The 20,314-nt window shown below is 37.8% G+C and overlaps 1 protein-coding gene across 3 annotated transcripts in view; it reads right to left on the bottom strand.

Annotated features, from left to right (window-relative positions):
• WDR72 (WD repeat domain 72) overlaps window positions 1-20,314 on the bottom strand; it is a 174,866-nt gene that overhangs the window by 136,760 nt on the left and 17,792 nt on the right. For all 3 annotated transcript variants that reach the window (XM_087814578.1, XM_016224977.2, XM_087814576.1), the window contains exons 10-12: window positions 18,506-18,751; window positions 16,014-16,234; window positions 13,347-13,542 (exon numbers count right to left, since the gene is read on the bottom strand). In XM_087814578.1, the coding sequence (XP_087670704.1) occupies window positions 13,347-13,542; window positions 16,014-16,234; window positions 18,506-18,751 (663 nt within the window). The remainder of the gene's footprint in view (window positions 1-13,346; window positions 13,543-16,013; window positions 16,235-18,505; window positions 18,752-20,314) is intronic.

Genomic DNA, 20,314 nt, shown 5'->3' with positions numbered 1-20,314 from the left:
TGTAGCACTTCACTTATATGAAGTGCCTAGAGTAGTCATATTCATAGAGACAGAAAGTTGTCAAGGCCTGAAGGGAGAGAGAAATGAGGACTTATTGTTTAATGGGTACAGAGTTTCCTTTTAGGAAGCTGAAAAAATTCCAGAGAAGGATGTTGGTAATGGTTGCCCAACAATGTAAATATATTTTATATCCACTGAATGTGCATGTAAAAATAGTTAAAATGGTAAATTTAATGTTATGTATATTTTGCCACAATCACACACACATACACACCATCTGTGTTGATAAAGCACCCCATGGAAAACACAAATAAAAAGATAAGGGCCCTGGCTAGGTAGCTCAGTTGGTTAGAGCATCGTCCCAATACACGAAGGTTGTGGGTTTGATCCGCAGTCAGGGCACATACAAGAACCAACCAATGAATGCATAAGTAAGTGGAACAACAAGTAGACAATTCTCTCTCTCTCTCAAATCAAGAAATTAAATTAAATAGAGAGAGGTACACTGAGAATAAACCCAGGGAATAATATAGAGAGTGCATGCAGAAGTAAACCTGAGAAAGAGGGGCTGTTGGCTATCAGGGGGGGATGTAGGTGTGAGGGTGGAGAGAGAAAAGGCCATAGAGGACAGCGATTGCAGACAAGTCAAATACCTGCAACCCAGAGAATGACAACTGAACCTGGCAGCGAGGAAACCTCAAGAAGAAAGTTCCATTAGGATAGTGTAGGCAGAAGCCAGATTACAATGTGTTAAATAAATGGGAGGCAAGAAAACAAAGACACAGAGTAGAGATAGGATTTTGTAGAAAACTATCAATTACTTTGGAGAGAATGACAGAGACAGATAGTAGCAGCCCACAATTTCATATCCAAAACGTTTAGGACCACAGGGTTTTAGAATTCAGGATTTTTCAGGTTCTGGAGATGTAAGACAATGCATATGTGTGTATTTTATAACAGCTTCAGCAGGGGCTGGGAGAGCAGACAGTAATCAAACATCCTATATCTGCAGCAAACAATAAAAAGAATATTAAGACAAAGTAAATAGCCTCACGTGAGGTTCAGTTTTTATTGCTTTACTACGAACAAACAAACAAAAGAAGCTTTTCAGATTTTAAATTGTGGCTGGAAAAATGTGGACCTCTATTCAAAATAATTGGTAGCTAGGAAGCCACAGGTAATGAAAGAGATATTCTCTGAGATAAGCTGGCAGAATTGTTCAGTTTTCCAGAACACAGATACCTACTCATGCATTTAGGTAAGCTAATAATCTAATTCCAAACCCCAAATTTTTCTGATTGCTTTTTCTATGTCATTTATGATCAGATTGTAATGTACTAAATATTCTTTTAGGTCCAATGCTTTAACAAAAGCACAGCTTCCTTTATAAAAATCACTGATGAGGGACAGCTTTGCCAGCAGACCAGTCTTGGGAGAACATCATGGTTGTAACACATGAAGACAAGAACATAAAGAATATGTAATGATATGATATTCAAAGCAGACTTATAGTTGATGCTTCTGGAAGGAAGAAAGAAAATGTGATAACTGATGAAGGTTAACCACTAGTGTAAATCACGGGTTAAAAGTAAATTTTTTGTCAAATCTTATTCCACTTCTTTTTTTGGAATTTCAGTGCATAAGTGTTCTTAATTTTGATCTATCAGGATAATTCATTTAACTAAATTTACAAAAACAAGTTGGTATCTGTTCAATTAATGAAGTAACTCTAAGATGATACCCTGTGTCCCCCAGTGGAGCTTCTGGAACTCTGTGGCTTCCAGGGGCTGAAACACGCCCCTTGTCTTCCCAGCGCATGGGCCCAGAGTGGAACGGAATCCACTTACACTGGAATGAGAAATGGTGAGAAAGTCCAGGGGAAAATAGCAGTCTGATCCACGCTGAGGACTTTTTGACAAGACCGAGATTAGCAAACAACATATTTTGTAGCACACAAGATAAAATCTGACAACATTCCCACAGTCAAATTCTCTGCTCACCACTCCAAGCCTAGAACCTGACCTTTTGATTTGTTTTCACCTGGTTCATCCCTAGAAACACAAAAGATCTTTCCCATTGAATCCTAACAGTAAGTTAATGGCAAAAGTTGGATATTATTGATACACTCAGACGAACCAAGTGCATCCAATATCCTTTATCTCGCCGCCAAATCAAAGAATCTGCTTTCCCAGAGAATAACAATCATTACAGTCCACTGAGTCTCGCTTTTCCAATCGTTTCTGTGGCAGCTGGCTACTGGGAAGTTGCTGGGGAATTGAAAGGAGGCAGCGTGGGGAGGGGCAGATGGCTCCTTTGGGTTTATTTTGCTAAACATGGCAGCTGTGAAACCCACTAATGTTCCAAATGTCCCTATAAAATGCTGGTAGAAGGGGAAGTAAACTAAGGAGGACCCACAGAGCAGCCATCCTGACCTGTTCCTCTTTCTCTTGCGGTAGCATAAACCCCCAAGATCATTAAATGCAAAAACCTAACAAGCATATCCAGCCAGCACTGGGTCCAAAAGTGTAATCAGACTGCAGGAATCAGCTAAAACTGATTATAGCCAAATGTTTTCCTTACTAAAGTAAAACCCAGGAAGATGGCAACTGACCAGGAAGACAATAAAAGCAACAAAGGGTACAACTTACTTGTGAAAGTAATTTTAAGAGCAGAAAATGTTTCTTTGTATCATTAGAGTGAGATTATACTGATTTTCATATTTTTTCTGAGCGTACAAAATGTTCCAAAGACACCCTAGAAATACCACAATAACATGCCTAACGTATATTAAGATGCTAGAAATTTAAAAAAAAAAAAAGTGGAGTTGATTAACTCCTTAATTAAAATACACACACACACACACACACACAGAGTATGTGTTTTACCAGATAAAAATAAATCATATAATGTAGAATTAAAAAAATAAGTCAGGGGCATCTAAAAATAACATATAACCATGTTCATATAAAGTAGAGTTCTGTAATAAAGTGTAGATGATTGTTCAGATGCTTGAACTAATAAGGACTGAGAAAGAAGCAAATTCAAATTTGGAGAAAGAAAATCACTTGTGTTCCTTTTGTTAACAGCTTTTCAAAGTGACATCTGGATTATAAAGAGCACAGCAGAAACTACCCCATGCAGATCTTTCATTCTCGGATTTTCCTACATCCTTGGAATATCCTCACTTTGAGAAGTTTGTAAAATTATAAGATCAAATTAATATTTATATAGTTTCACCAAAGTGGTGACCCACGTTCACTAGATGGAATTACAGAAGACTACTGGGGGGGGGGGTGCTTATGTGTGTGCACTCTCGAGTCGGTGAGCACACCTGTATGTAAAGGTATCTACCAAGACTTCATATTGAATTTTTTAAAATTATACAATAAGACTTATATGCCTTTATTCAGTGGTCCAATGTTAATTGTTGAATTTATTTAATTTGGTTGAAAATAAGGTTAAACTTTCTTATTGTATTTTTTCCTCTGGTATTTAAAAAAAGGCAGATATCAACCGATACATCCCAACCATACTACCACTGAGTAGTTTTTTTTCTTCTTTTTTATCTTTATTGATTTCAGAAAGAGGAAGGGAGAGGGAGAGAGTCAGAAACATCAATGATGAGAGAGTAATTGATCCGCTGCCTCCTGCAGGGCCCCTTCTGGGGACTGAGCTTCCAACCCGAGCATGTGCCCCGACTGGGAATCGAACTGCGATCTCCTGGATCCTAGGTCGATGCTCAACCACTGAGCCACGCCAGCCGGGCCCACTGAGTAGTTTTGATACATATTGCATTAAAAATCTTTTAGACTAACAGGAGTTCCTAACCTTTTCCATGCTATGAACCCCTTCAGCATTTTGGGGAAACCAATGAACCCTTTTTCACAATATTGGATTAAAGTGTTACTAATAAAATACATATGATCATAAAGGATAGCAATTATATTAAAATACAATCATCAAAATACTGGAAAAAAAAACATACATGCTTCTTTATTAATGTATTAAGTAACAGGAGCTAGTGGCATGCCTAAAAGTTTATGGCAGTGAAAACTATAATACTTGGAGATATTGGTGACAACTATAGTGTGAGATGCAAATATCTGTGATGTCTATTGATGACAAAGTCACAGGTATTCCTAAAGCTGTTGTAAAGTGTTCCCTACATTCAAAATGGACAGAAATATTCAATTTCATTGAGGGTTCATAAACTCTTAAAAAGGGACTTTTGGATTGTGAAGCCAGTGAAAGGAAATGACTTTCTAAAACTCTCATTACACCTCTCAGGGTGTTACATTAATAATGAAAATAATGAACTAATAATTGGATAACACAAAATACTTTTGCAATATAAAAATAAATATAAGCATGTCTGTATAGATTAACATGTAAAAGGAAAAAACACTGAATATATACAACTATTAATAAGGATTATCAATAAATATTGGGATTCTATTGCTTTTAAAACAATGTTTTCTTTATACTATCTATTTTCTTTTTATTGAGCTTAAATTGAATAAAATGTACAATGAACTGCTTCAAAGTGTGCAATTCAGTGGCATTTAGTGCATCCACAACTGTGCAACCAACAACTCTCTAGTTTCAAACTGTTTTCATCACCCCTAAAGAACAGTCTGTACCCTTTAAGTAATCACTCCCCATTTTCCCCTCGCCTCAACTCCAGGCAATCACTAATCTGCTTTCTATCTCTATGGATTTGCTTATTCCGGATACTTTATATATTAAAAAAACAACATACAATATGTGATCTTTTGTGTCTGGCTTGTTTCACTTAGCATACTGTATTCAAGATTCATCCAAGTTGTAGCATGTATCAGTACTTCATTCGTTTGTAAGATGGAATAATATTGCATTGTATGTAAATACCATGATTTGTTTATCTATTCATTCACTGATGGACATTTGGGCTGTTTCCACCTTTGGGCTATTATAAATAATGCTTCTGTGAATATACATGTTTCTGTGTGGACATATGTTTTCATTTCTCTGGGCCTATGTCTAGAAGTGAAATTGCTGGTTCATGCAGTAATTCTATGTTTAACTTTTGATGAACTGCAGAACTCTTTTCTACAGTGGCTACACCACTTTATATTCTCACCAGCAATGTAAAAGGGTTCCTATTTCCCCACACCCTTGGCAAAACTTATTTTTCTCTCTTTTTTAATTATAAGCATCTTAGTGACTGTGAAGTGGTTTCACATTGTGATTTTGATTTGCATTTCCCTCCTGGTTAATAATATTGATGATCTCTTGGTGTGTTTATAGGCCATTTGCATATCTTCTTTGAACAAATATTCAAGTCCTTTTTAAAATTGGGTTGTTTGTCTTATTGTTGTGTTGTAAGAGCTCTTTATATATTCCGAATATTAAACCCTTATCAGATATGTGATTTGCAAATAACTTTCCCCATTCTTCAGGCTGTCTTTTTATATTCTTGATTATGTCCTTTGATACAAATTCTTTTTCATTTCTATGAAGGACCATTTATCTATTTTTCTTTTGTTGCTCTGGCTTGTTTTTTATTAGAGCAGCCATATGGCATATATAGATATTACGTGTATATATTGTTAATTAAAAAAAATAAAGCCTATATTCTCACATACACTAACTTCTTACATATTTTCTGCAGACAGTGTGTTAAGTATCTCACCATCACCATGAGAAAACTAAGGCTTTGCTCAATTTCCTGATTTGCCAAGCAGTACACATTTTAACAGTGGCAGAACTTTCTGTCTCTAAATAATAGGAAATAACATTAGTTTGATAGATTAGGAGCAAATAATGAGTCATATTAAATGATTTATGCTTTCAGAAGATAAACATTTCTTTCATTTTCAATTAAATTCAACAATTATTTATTGATACCTTCCCAGGTGTCTGGTGCATGCCAGCTTCGGGGAATAAAACAGTGAACAAAACAGACCCAATTCCTGTCCTCACAGTATTTTTAGGCTAATGAGGAGGGCAGATATTAACTCCCAAATTGTCAGTGTAAGAGGGGATGTGCATTGTGCGACAGGAGCAAGTAACAAAATGCTCCCCTCTCTAACTTCCCCCTCTGCCTCCCGGTTCCCCTCAAAGCTCGGAACTCATCACTACATTTGGGCAGGTTAGTGTGTTCCCTACGCCACTTTCTTACATGTCGCCTTATATTTTTCTCAAATTGTTTCAGAAGTACAAATTTTCCCTGATTATATGGAAAACTCTTAAGGGAGGAAGGCCTTAGGTGATCATTCTAGTATCCTTCACATTTCACCCGAATGAGAAAGAATTGTTGAGCTCAACTAGAATGGAGACAAGGACAGTGATATTTTAAGTACAAACTGATCTGGTAATGTATGAAGAATCTATAATAAGTAATAGTTAATATTTAGTCACTGCTAACTGCCATTAGGAGATGGGGAGGTTTTCGAGGCATTGAAAGTTAACTGGGGTAACCCGGAATGGAAAGGACAGAACACGAATTCAAACCAAGCAGCCTGGATCCTAGCTCTCAGGGTCATAGCCCCTCTGGGTACTGACTCCTGCTCAGGACACAAAACTCTGACAATTGGGCAAGTATTTAGAAGCTACGCTGCAGATGAAATTCACATAAGTGTGTACATACAGGTGTGCACTCACACATGCACACGCAAAATACCACATGCGTCAAAATCCTAAATTATAGTGTAGCTGTGATAACTAGGGCCAAGAGGTAGAAATAAAAATTCAGAATATAGGCAGGGAACTAAAAAGATCTGTTGAGGAATAACATCAGTAATTATTACAATAAAGAAGAAAAGGTGATTTAGGAAAACTCCCACCCTGTGCTTTAATATGTATCCTATTTTTTCTTTTCTGAAAACAATCATCCCAAGAGGGTTCCATCTATAATTTATCACAACGAAATAATGTGGCTTTGAGAAAATGACACACCGCAGAGACCATTACCTGCCAGATGCTACATACCCAACACCTACCTTTAACATGCCTATAATGGAAGTCATACTCTGGTTGTGCTGACATAACTTTACCCCTATATCTACAGAAGAGTGACCTTGATGAGAAAACCAAGCAAAACCATTGCTCAGAATAAGAGAGATGGTAACTAGTGGAATTTTTACAATTTTTATTTTATACACCATGTACTACAAAAAAAGGCGACCAAGTAAAACTTGTAGACTGGAAAATTACTTGTCCATGTAGTGACATTGTGTGGCAAAGTAAGAATTTAACGACATGACTCTACTCTTTGGGGGAAAATCTAACCCCATATTTCTGGGAAACTGCATCCTGCATATATCTCACTCTAAACGATTAAAGCAAAGAGATATAGAGTAGAAGGTTAAACATTGGCCTATTAGCTAGTTCCTAAAAACATGGTCTATTAGCTAGTAGTTGACAAACCTCAAGTTATCTTTCTTAATGGTTTTATTTTTTAAATTGTCTTTTTAGGACAGTGTACTTTGAAACCATGGAGGAACAACTGTTTTGTTTATATGGAATCACAGTAGGTTGAATAATTTTCTAGATAACTGCTACTAATTTTACTAAGAAAAAATAAATTGAGAGAAAATGGAACCCCTGTGGTGAAAATAACTCCAAAATGTATTATCTTTCTCACTTCCTCAATTTCATGTGCATAGGCTTTGTTCCAGTGGCCTGCTTATAAGATGGTTGTTTTAAAACTCAGAATGTGTTCTCCCACAGAAACCATATCAGAAGCAGAGGCTGGGTCCTCAGGCCAGCTACAGGAGTAATGCTTCCTGCTCATGTGACACGGCTCACATTACCTGAGCAAGAACAGGAAGAAGTGAACAAAAATAGACTCACATCCATCCTAAGTTCTACCCACTCAATGGTCAAAAACATCAGTGCCCCTGAACTCCAAGCCCTAAGCTGCTTCTGAGATTTCCTTAGGTCTGGAACCCACTGTGGATATAATTAATGCATTTAAATATTGCTACTAAAGTCGAAAATGCCCAAAAAGGGGAAAGCCCAGCTCTCCTGCAGGCATCATGGGAAGTGGACTGGAGGTGGCTGTCCCCTGTGCAGGCATATCTAAGAGCTTCCTGAACAAGGGAAACAATTTCAGCATTTTTTTGGTGACCACCTTCCCATGAGCAGAGGAAAGATGGCCCTGAACAGTGATACGCAGTTGCCTCTCCTCCCTCCCCATCAGCTGTCGTTTCTGCTGTCAGACTGCCTGCCACTAACAGTCTCCTCTCTTGTGATTTGCTGTTTCCAGTCTGTCACCTGAGAAATCAGATGACCAGAGCTGTTAGAACTGTGTGTAAATGGAGAGCCGAGCTCTGAGAGATAGACAGAGATCATCTCCTTCAGGAAAGCAGGGAGCAGGTTTCCTGGCAGCCATTTCTTTTCTTCTCGGGGCTTTTCTTAACTAAGTCTATCTTGACAGCCTAAAAAGCTGACCTCCATCCGCAAGGCGTCCTTGTTGTATGATACAGTGGAGAGCACACCAGAATGAAAGAAAGATCTGTATGTTCTGGTGCAAGTGCCCAACACCCAGCCTGGGAAACTTCGGGCTCAAGCAGTCTCTCTCTGTTCCACGTCCTCACTAGCAAAAGGGGTATAACCATATAGTCAATGAAGTATAATGAATTAAATATTGTAAATTGCTGTAGGATAAGCTATTATGAAAACAATGATCTTTAAAAAGAACTATTATCAGTCTCAGGGGTCTACAAACTAAGCTGCAGGCCAAACCCAGCCTGCTGCCTGCTTCTGTAAATAAAGATTTAATGGGACACAACCTCACCCACTGCCTGATGCATTGTCTATGGCTCTTCTTGAGCTACAAGGGCAGTGTTCAGTCACTGCAACAGAGATCATATGGCACACAAAGCTAAATTAGACAGCCCTTTACAAAAAGTTTTTTCTGACCTATCCTTATTAAGAGATGTTTTACTTTCAAGAAAGTCAAGTTTCATTTTCCCACACACAAAAAAATCCAGTTGCTTAATATGGCATATTTCACAATGCAGGCCATAAGCTTAACAGAAGACCTTCAATTATAATAATGTTATATTAATAACACACAAGAAATTCATTACGCAAGTTTTCTGCTATGTAAATCCATTACCACGAACAGAAAAGTCCTCAGAATTATTTAAATCTAATTCTTAAAAGAACAATAAGCTCAGAGCTGAGATTTATTTCTGGTGTGTATTTTAGGGGGGAAAAAAAAAATCAGTATTACATTATACCTATTGTGTTTCATAGCTATGAGGGCGACAAAGCTGCCCAGAGTTGTCAGTGCCAAACACACTGTGGGAGCTCAAAGATTAATCAAAATGACATCTCCAATTTTTTCCCTTCCTAATCAGGCCTAACCATCATGGGACATCCGGCAAATCAATAAGCAAAACTGGATGCCCTCATCACTCCCAAGCTGGCAGAGCTGCATTTTTAGAGCCAGTGGATGAGAGCCCTCACTGTGACATAAATAGTCCTCTGCTCCAGTTGTTTACCTCTTCCCTGAGATGACATGGCCATCTACGACCCTGAACCTCACCCTGGCATGCATCTGACTATGCCACCTGTCATAGAAAGAAACACCTCTTGTGATTTCAATATAAAATGGGCATGGGGGTCAATGGCTCTGGAATATGCTTGCACATTCTACCAAAGAGCCTCATGAATAAAGAGGGAATAGGCTGTTGTAGTGTTTATGAAAAACTGAAGACGTCTTACAGCCCGTTCTCAACACCTAGGAGAAGGTGGCACAGAGTCTGACCTATACTCTGTCTCTCCCTCAACCTTCTACCAAAGCAGACGTTTGGCACAGTTGAGAATTACTTACTTTTGGCATCAAGCCCCTTCCCCTGCCTTTTTCTTCTAGGCCCATTTACCCCAATCCTTATCCCACTGACACCTCCTATTTTTCTCTGTGGGCCCTGGAGTTGCTCTAGTGCTGAAAGATCTGATAAATGCCTTAGTGTCAATTTATTCTTCTTTCATGTATTTAGAGGAGGCAGAGTGCTGGAGAAATGGAGCAAAAGACAGGTCTGTTCATATATGGAACTAAGTTTGAACCTTTAGCAAAGCTGAAAGGCAAAGATCCAGAAAAACTGCCTAAAGTATACACAGATTGACACCTGAGGAGGTGAGCTCTGTGAACTCCAGAAACTCTAAGGGAGACTTTGAGGAGAAAGCTAAGAACCTACAGTTGAGCAGCCGTGATCTAAGAGCCACCACAAGTGGCCAATGTTAAGATGAACTCATTCGTACTCAGTCCACGGAGGCCCAGAAACATTGGGGTTAGTTTGTTCATTCATTCAGTCAGTCATGTGCCAGGCACACCAGTGAACAAACACATTCTATGCTCTTACAAACCTCTTTTCAGACTAACTGTTTTGGTCCTAGCCGGTATTTTTGTCACCCCTAACTTTATGAAACTAGAAATGGAAAAGCTTCCTGATCCTGAATTTTCCATCTTTAAGGAAAAAGATGAAATCAAAATCAAGTACAATAAACATGATGGAGGCATCTTAGGTAGCTGAAATCCAGCTAGGGAAAGAAAAATAGATCGTTAAATTTGAAGCAAAATTAGAACTGCAGAGTATAAAGGGAAGCCAAAACAAAGCTAATTCCAAACACAAGATTAAAGTAAGAGCATCAACTTATTTAAAAGGAATGAGTGTGGTAAGGAAAGTTAGGCTGCCAGCCACCTCCACAGAGGATGCTTTGAAAAAGTGAAGAGACACATCACCAATGAGGATACATTATACAATTATTAATAATATTTTCACCTATCATAAGCTCCATCTTAGGTTGGGTTATGGTTGTTTATAAATGATGAATGTAGATAACCGAGAGATAAACAGCCTCGCTGTCTCATTTGGAACAAATCTACAAGTTAATACGGTACACTAATTAACTACTAATATTAAATAATGCACACTAAATGTGTCCATATTATTTGATATAGCAATTCTAAAACAAACTTTTTTCTAGAAAACAATATAAATAAACAAGTGTAGGAGATTGCTTAAAGTATGATGGGTCCTTAATGACCACTCTGCTGCTTACTGTCCATTTGACAACCTCCTGCACCCTTTCCCTCCCCTCTGTCCTGCTCTGTGCCCCTGGCTGATGCCTGGGAAACTGAACATCCTTCTCACCCACCTTCCAGTGGAATTCGGCTAATGGAGGCGATTGCAGGAGGAGAGAGAAAGAGTTTCTTCTAACTCTCCCACTCAGTTCTGCATCTCTGGGGAGCTATTTCTCTTCCATTGCTCAGGAAGTGACCACTCCTCCTTCCCTTCAGCTCGCACTGGGTTCCAGTGACACTACTTTCTGCACTTGTGGCTTTGGCCTTAGAGGTGGTAAGTGCTTCCTGAAGCTGTCAGTGTCTGGGTGACGGGGGTGTCACTATCCAGTCCTTGGCTGTTCCCTAAACCCTATCCGTACCCCTATAAATGGTCCTTTCATTCAAGTCTTTTTATTTGACCCACCTGGGTTGAATTCAGTTTCCTGCCAGGACCGTGACTAAAACACAACACAGATACCTTTTTATTGACATAGAAAGATATCTGACAGAAAGTAGATCAAAATATTAACAGCAGTTACCTTTAGGCTGTGAGATAGGATTATTTGTTTTTCTTTATGTTTCTTTGTATTTTTCATATGTTCTACAACATCAGATTATATATCTTGAAAGTATAAAAGGAAATAATAAAATTAAAATACAATGTGGGAATAAATATAGTCTCAAGAAGTACTAGTGGCTTGGCTTCCCTCCTTTAATGCCCACCCCATTAAAAAAATAAATAAATAAAATAGCTGCATAGCCTAAGCCATATCATGATGGGATAACAGAACCATAAACACTTTTAAGTGCCCAGGTATCTCTGTATTCTTGCTGGACACTATTTTCTAGGAAAAATGTGTTTGATCAGCAACTATTCACAACTGAAAACAATGCAACTGCACACATTTATAAGTACATGTGTTTTACGCACTCAGATTTCACCAGCAGAAGTCAAGATTTTGCCACGTTCTTTCATGATAATAAAGACAATAATAATATTTAACTATTACTAAGGGCTTAGCACCTAGAGGCACTGTTGTAAGCACTGCAGGTATTAGTTCATTTAATCCTAACAGGAAGCCAATACTATTACTCCCATTGCACAGATGAGAAAATTAACATGTGGAGAAGCCAAGTCATGTGCCAAAGTCTTACGGATCTTTATTATCAGGCCCCTGGGCAAGTCCAGACTTTGGAGTGTATTTTACCCATTATTCTTCACTGTTGTTCAGGCTGATAGACTACTTAAGAATTCCAAAACTCTCCTAGTTTTGTGTAGATTGTGCAAAGAACAAGGGCCCTCATATTGGTTGCACATTTACACATCAGGGCTACAAATTTCTCATCAATAAAATGGTGAATAAGACCTTCCTTTTCATCCTAGAGGTTGGGACAATCTAGTGGGAAAACAAGCATGAAATCCTGTCACGGCTGTGAAGCGAGGGACCCACGTAAGGCAGATTATGTTGCACCTGCTGCACACAAGCACATTAGCCGTCATATTCACACACACGAGTGGAATGTAAAGAAAGAAAGTAGCTATTGTTTTGGTGAAGTAGAGCTCTAAACTATAATATTATAAACTACCCAGTCTGTTAATAACACCCAAAATAAAACCACCACTGATTAATCAATAGAAATCATGCAACAGTTTCAGTAAAATGCACTCTCCAGCGCACTCCCTTGACTCACGTCCATTAATGACCTCGCTTTATTTGATGTGTTCCCAGCATTTGCCTGCAATGTGTTACTCTCAAGTTATATAACAAAACTTTCTTTAAAAAGATTAAGGTTCAAGCTATACATTCACTATGATATCAAAAGTTTTGTTGAGCCGCTCAACTGTCAGTTTCCCTGACTCAACTTTTTGGAGTTCTGTAATTAATTATATTCCATTATTATGGGTCATCAATTAACTCAAAATGTTGCTGAGATGGTGAGCATGCTGCAGGAGGCAGGATTTAATGATAATTTGAGACTCGTAGGACACTAAATTTCTCTCTTGTTAATAATTAAAGTAGATAACTTATGTTTTTATTTATAGCTTCCAGAAATATCCGGCTCATTCCTGTGCACTGCGCTGTCAGCTAATCATCAGTTGGTCAGGATCTGACTTGGGCCTTTGTGTTTTATTTTCCACACCAGCCCTCAACTGCAGTCATTAAATGCAGCCCAACCAAAAGTTAAAGCAAGTGGGGTCACTGCAGCTTATCCTCTGGAATTCTCCACGTAGCCAAATTGTTTTGATGCATAAAAAGTATAAAGGATGAAAAGAGGTAAAATTTCAATTTACCTGTTTCAATCTCCCAGATGTAAACAGAGTCATCTGCACACCCAACAATTAAAAAATTCTCAACTGGGTGCCATTTTACCATCCTCACTGGGAAAAGGTGCTTCCGGGCACAAAAGAGGAGCCTCTTCTCCTCCAGCTGAAGGAGAGCCACGGAATGGTCACTGCACACACAGAACACTATCTGAGTACTTCTTAGCTGAGAGGGAAAAAACAAACAAGGAACATTCTTCGTAAGTAAACAGTCAAATGCTTTATTTAAAACTAAATCAGATTCCCCCTACTAATATTAAAGCCCGATTTATAAAATGAAGTTTCCACTTTGTACAGCACCTTTCCACATAACAGTCTAGAGGGAAGGTTTAAACACCGAGTAGATTTTAAACTCAATAACCTATCAGGAAGGTCGGTCGAGAGATGCAAGTAAAAAGGAGAATTCCAGGCCAGATCTACTTATAAGATAAATGAAGGACTGAAGCATCACTCAGCAAATTCAGACAGTGAGGCAGACATCGGAAATAATGCAGAATAAAATAAACCCCAGAACTAATTTGTTGCCACAAAAAGAAGCTATTTGTAGACACAAACTTAGGCCCAAGGGTATCATGAGCTGGTATTTTCCACTTACAGCCTCAAAATGTAATTTGGTGCTGTTCCCAGAACTATACAGATTCTAATCCAAACAGGAAACTCGGTGTAGACACAATCTAAAAGAGGTAAGCATTAAATAGTTCCCAATGAATGTTTGGTCTCAAAGACACAAGGACCAAAATTAGGCTCATAGGACAAAGGTTCTTAAGATACTTTGAAAAAAGTCAGCATGTAGTTACCTTGAGCACAGTTTAGGGCAAGGACCATCTGTGCTGGGTGCTGCTGAGGCTAATCTGGGAGGGGTTTATAAGGCAGCTCTGTGCCTCCCCACCAGTCATGCAATAGTCAGCCCAGGAATGCGGGTGGGGTGGGGCACGTGGGGAGGGGAGCAGGTAGTGGCTCTCTACTCTCTCTGTTTCTTTCTAATCACCTTGCTATGTGGATGCTCCCACTTTCACAAAGGCAACTAGTTGGAGTTTCAGCTGCTATGTTTAAAGCATCAGTTGGGATCCCTTGAGAATCTTCCAGTGCCCATCATTGACCACGTTCTGTGGGGCATTGGGGAGCATGTTATTTTTCCTAATTCTTTTTGAGGAGGCTACAGAAATCCTGAGGGGGGGGGGGGGGGGAGAAGAATCACAAAATGGCAGGTGAATAGATGGAGAGAGCCTGGACTTGCAGAATGGGGAAGATGGCTCTACCTCCCCAACATTACCTCCTGAGGAACCTGCCCAACCCACAGCTTCTACAATGACAGCCCAATGCACTTCAGGATACTCACACACATATGTGAACACACACGCAACACGTGAACACACATCCTATGGCCACTTGTTGACATACACTGGGGACCTACAGTAGGCCAATCAAAAAACTTTTTTCTAGGCATTTGAATGGTAAAACTAAAAGAAGCTACAGGGAGAAGCAAGAGGAAGGAGCAATCACAGAAAAGCAGACTTCTGAGGTAGGGAGACTCCAGGAGTAACTTTGGCTTCTGTATTTCATTTTAAGTTCCACTAGGTCCTTGCTGTAGTGTTTCATATTGGATGTATAAAGATTCCCTCTTACGGCCTTTCAATAACCTCCCTTTTTAATCTGACTTGGTTTGAATGGGCCCTGATCCTTAGAGCTAAATAATCTATGACTGGGGCAGAAGAAAAAGGGGTCAGGACTGGAACTGACTTGGACTACTATCGAGAAGCTGAGGAAAAAAAAAAGTTTTAAAAAAAAAGATAAAGGAGGGGAACCTCAGGAATAAAAGACATATCAAAGTATCCCAAATCAGCACATGGAAGGTTTATTTTTTGTGTGTCGCTTTGTTTTTTAAAGTCAGTTAGCTTTATTTCACTGTTTCATTAAAGTGTTTGCATTGCTGAAATATTGCTTTATTTATATCTTACTACAAAGACACAGTGTAAGCATTGTCCAAGTTTACTTGGAGCTGATTTTTTTATAATTTTACTATAGATAAATAATTTATACAAGCCAATCAACTCACTTACAAACTCAGGAAACTCAAAAGTTGGTTGTTTATATTTTAACAAATATATAAGACCTATGGAATTTGAGCTTACATTGCATAATAAAATTATACCTGAAAGTATTTCCACTTGCCCAGCACAAGGTAGATGCTCATAAATTTGTTAAAGTTTGTTACTTGTTAAATAAATGAGAGTACCAAAAAAATATCTATTTAAGAAAAAGAAAATATAACTATCCATATAATTATAAAAGTAAATTGTTGAAGGCAAAAGTTAATTTCTGATTTGTAAATTCCTATATATTTGAATTGTTTTTACACTGAGTGTCACTACTTTTATAATTTTATTTAAAAAGAAAAGATAATTTCACTAAAAATTAAGAACTAGAAGAAAAAAAGAAAAGAATGTAAGTACTTTAGGAGAATTAATTGGCTTTTGTAAAGCCAAGAATTGACAAAACCTTTGTTTTAGACCCAAATTAAGCTGTAATAATAAAATGCATATAAAAAGATAGGAAGGAATGCATAAACTCATCTAGTTGTAATGTTAAATAACTTTTAAATTTATCTGATATGTTTCACTCTTTGTCTTAACTTACTCGGAAGTTCTCTGGTGACATCAAAAGGCTTGTTACTGGACCGGCTTCCAAAAAGAACTTATGCAAAATTTCTTCAGTAAAGATATCCCACAAGATGACACATGAGTCCTGGTCCCCGGACACCAGCCAACTTTGGTCTAATTTTGAAGAGACACCATGTGGGTAAAGCAATGAAACAACACTTTGGTGATGGCCTTTGAGAACTTTGTAAGGAAGGGAATCTGAAAAACAACCAACACCAAATAATACGAAAGTTATTTTTGTTCAATAAATAGTCCCAAGATTGTCTTTTATAAATTTTTAATGTAAGAACACTACATAAAGAAGACTACAAAAGCTAGGCAGTTGGCTAACAAAATTAATAAACAGCCCTTGGACCATATCCAAGGCAAGTGCCTCCTCATAAGCCAGATCATTATGATGAAGCACTAACGCCGGTTGTTCAAAATCTACTAATTCTTTAAGGACGTTAGCAAGTTACCAATATCAGTGCCAGGAAATAGCAAACACTGTTCTAAAAGAGAGAACAATTTTGAACGTTTTTGCCTCTACAAAAACATTTTAGAACATTACTGCTGTACTTTAAATTAGCATGACCAAGACTATAAAAGAAAAAGGTTCACAGAACATTTTTGCTTTCAAAGATATTAGATTACCTAGTTCCAACTCTCAGTTTTACAGATAAAGTATTTGAGGCTCAGAGAAGTTAAGCGATGTGAACCCAAGTGAAAAAGCACAGCATAATGATTAATACAATAGCTTTGCTGTTAAGCAAATCTGGCTTTGTTTTTCTGGGTCTATCACTTAATAGATGTGTCTCCACGGACAAGTGGCTTTCTTCCTCTAAGCCACAGATACTGCACCCGAAAAAACTGAGATAATAATAACACTTCACACAAGATCATTGTCGTGCGGAATACATAAGTTAAGGTCCTTAATTTCATTAATACTGGCACATGGTAAAAAAAGGTGTTTTATACCACAGTTGTACTAGAACTCAGTGCTATTGACATCCCATTTCCACACTGTTTATTCTTTTACTAGCTAACTCTAAAAAATTGGAAAGGACCACAGACCACAAACTCTTAAGCTTTTCCACTAACTTTTAACAGCAGCCATTGAGCTGTATAACAGAACATTACTTCTTCTCGGTTCATTGCTATTCACTCCTCTATTTCAGTCAATCACTGAATCACAAGTTAGTAACATTTAGTAAGTAGCCAAAATAAGCTGAGAACAGTAGGCAAGGTAAAAAGGTGTGTGTGTGTGTGTGTGTGTGTGTGTGTGTTTAAATCAAGATTTGGTCTTTACTGTCAAGTAGGATCTGTGCAATAAAAAATAGAATATAAATTCATCTACACATCTGCAAATCTCAATCACCTCCCACACTTCCTTCTTTTGCATAAGACAACTTACTACATAAGTCTTTATTTAATAGGTATTTGCTGTTGCAATACACAAAGATGCATAAGAGCTTATTTATATCTCATTAACAAAGAAATAAAAATTAAAACAGGAAGATACCTTTTTCTACTGATAGGGAAATATTAAAAAGTTTGATAGCACACAAAGCTGGCTAAGGTTTGGGGAACAAGGCATTTGTATAGGCTGTTAGTGGACATACACAATGTATATTGATGAATATTCTTTGGAGAACATTTTTAGATAAATTTTCAAAATTAAAAATACACACAAATGTCAATCCAGTGATTCTGGGAATTAATTCTATAGATATACTCACATATTTGTGCAAAAAGAACTAATTCTGCATTGTCTTAGTGGCCAAAACCTAGAAATACTTAAACACTCATGAATAAGATATTTTTTAAAATTAAAATTTGATTATTATTAATCATTTAAAATGAACTTATAAAGAATGTGCTCCAAAGTACTGTATTAAGGTTTGTTTAAGAACATTTCAGTAGAGTGTGCAGAGTATGTTTCCATTTGTATAAACTAATTGAAAGAATATATTCTGCTATGCTGGTGCATGCTTATATATTCATAGAAATTTTTTTTTTAATATATCTTTATTGATTTCAGAGAGAGGAAAGGAGAGGGAGAGAGAGATAGAAACATCAATGATGAGAGAGGCATTGATCGAGCCCACAACCCGGGCATGTGCCCTGACCGGGAATTGAACCCCGATGGCCTGGATCCCAGGTCGATGCTCAACTAATGAGCCACGCCCGGCTGGGCTATGCATAGAAATTTTTGAGAAAGGTATAAAGAAACTTATTAGCAGTTGCCTTTGGTGAAGGAAACTGGAAAATCAAGGAAGGAGAGAAACATACTTCTCATTGTATAACCTTCTGTTTGACTTAAAAAATATATACATATATTTATTGATATATAGATGTTTTACTTTAACATTAAAACATGTACAAATTTATTAGCAAATGCCAGCAAATTTTTTAAGCTTCAGCAATCTTCTTACTACAGCTTGAAACTTAGATAAATTAAATAAATAGGGTTAAATAGACTTCAATGACCTTTTAATAAAGAACCGCCTTCCAGAAGTCCTGCTTTGGCAGCATTCAAAGCCTGGGTAATGAAAATGTTTCCATCTTCACAGCCACAAACTAGTTTATCAAGACCTGGCACATACTCTGATGCAGTGACCACCACAGTTCCAGCTCCTTCTTTAAACCCAGAGAAGTAGTCAATAATACTTTGTGACATGATGTGGTGCTTATCAAAATTGTCTTGAAGGGTCCAGGTGGTAGTTATTGGTATCTCTGAAAGGAAAACATACAAGAAGGGAAAATTTGGTTTATATAGTCATCATAGATTTGGAAAAAAATTATCAAGGCACCATCCTTTGGGGGTGCATAGGGGCTCTTTTGTCATCCTAACAATGGGCTATAGGCAAAAAAGTTCTCCTGCCATCCACTGTTTTCATTCAAAATGCAACTTTATTGGTCCTCCATCCTCAAAGAGCCTTGAAGAATAACTGTGTGTTAGTGCATTCATTTTAGACTTAGGTCAACTGAAAAGAACTAAGAAATTCTTGCAGTAATGTAAAATGTTAGACCAATCTCATGAGTTCTCTACTTGCCTTAGCAATGTTAAGAAAAAAAATTGGGAGTCTTTTAGTTGTGTGAGGTAAATGGAAGAAGTTTATTCTTTAAATGTCAAGAACAGGAATATCTAAAAATCATACCATAATTCCAGGCAACCCTCTATGGCTACTAAGAGCACTGGTTACCATTTTCTATAGCTGACCACTCACACATTAGAACTGGGCCTCAGGCAGGTTCAGGAAGTGAGAGAGGCTTGGCATCCAGGAGCAAAGAAGGCAGGTGAAAGCCTACCTACCTGTCTATGAAAGGGCCTCCTTGGCCCTACAGTACACATGCTGCAGCGACTGTGAAAACCTTGACCCCAAACCTTAGACTAGCACCAAGAGTTGTCATAAATGTCTATGGTCCTAATTAGAAAGACGGTTGACTGGACATTTAATTCTGCTGCTGTAAGCAGAACAGACATGAGAAATCCTAGAGCCACCATCAAACAACCTCAGCAGTGAGCATGATACAATTTTTAACCCTTAAGACTGGCTTATAAGAAACTTTTCCACACACTACACCAAGCTCTAAGTCCATTTCTTGACCCATTTCTTATTAGTCTAGGTCTAAATGAACCATTTTGAAAACATGTGGAACAAGAACACTAGAAGTTACACCAGTGAAATTGTTTCCTAATGGAAACTTGTGCTCAGAAATTCAAGTATAAAGAACCCCGATTCCGCTGTGCCCCAGTGATTCACAGAGGAGACACGCTGATTTTGGAATAAGGGGCGAAGAGTAAGAACGGCTTCCTCAGTTTGGAATGCAGAGTCTCAGGAGTTTGAAAGCTCTCCGCAGTAATGTTTACTTTGATGGTTTCAGTTTCTTATTCTAAGAAAAATTAAACTAAGCAAATGCTAAATCATCGAATTATTCAAATTGCCAGGTGTTTTAGTGCTCAACTTCATATTTGTGCTTGCTGTTTTAGGCAGCTACAATAATCCCAATAGAGAAATGAATTGAAGGAATCAAAAATATGAATATGGTGTATCCGCCTGCCCTATATTGTTACTGCCAGCATTCATTTTACTTTGACAAAACATTACTCATGTTAAATTAATGTTATTTTGTATTACATTGGTTGTATAGATGCATAAGACCTGTATGTGATTTACGTTGGCATCTAGTGCACAGTAGTACATGACAAAACTTTTCCTGTTTGTAGCCCATGTTACTCAACTTAGAAAACCACTGAGTTAATTATAAACTAGTTCTCAGGAGACATGTGATTAG

This window comes from Miniopterus natalensis, chromosome 1, assembly GCF_054644295.1.
Source record: "Miniopterus natalensis isolate mMinNat1 chromosome 1, mMinNat1.hap1, whole genome shotgun sequence".
Taxonomy (NCBI): Eukaryota; Metazoa; Chordata; class Mammalia; order Chiroptera; family Miniopteridae; genus Miniopterus; species Miniopterus natalensis.
Note: the sequence above shows the minus strand (reverse complement) of the source record. Positions and strands in the feature narration are given on the sequence as shown.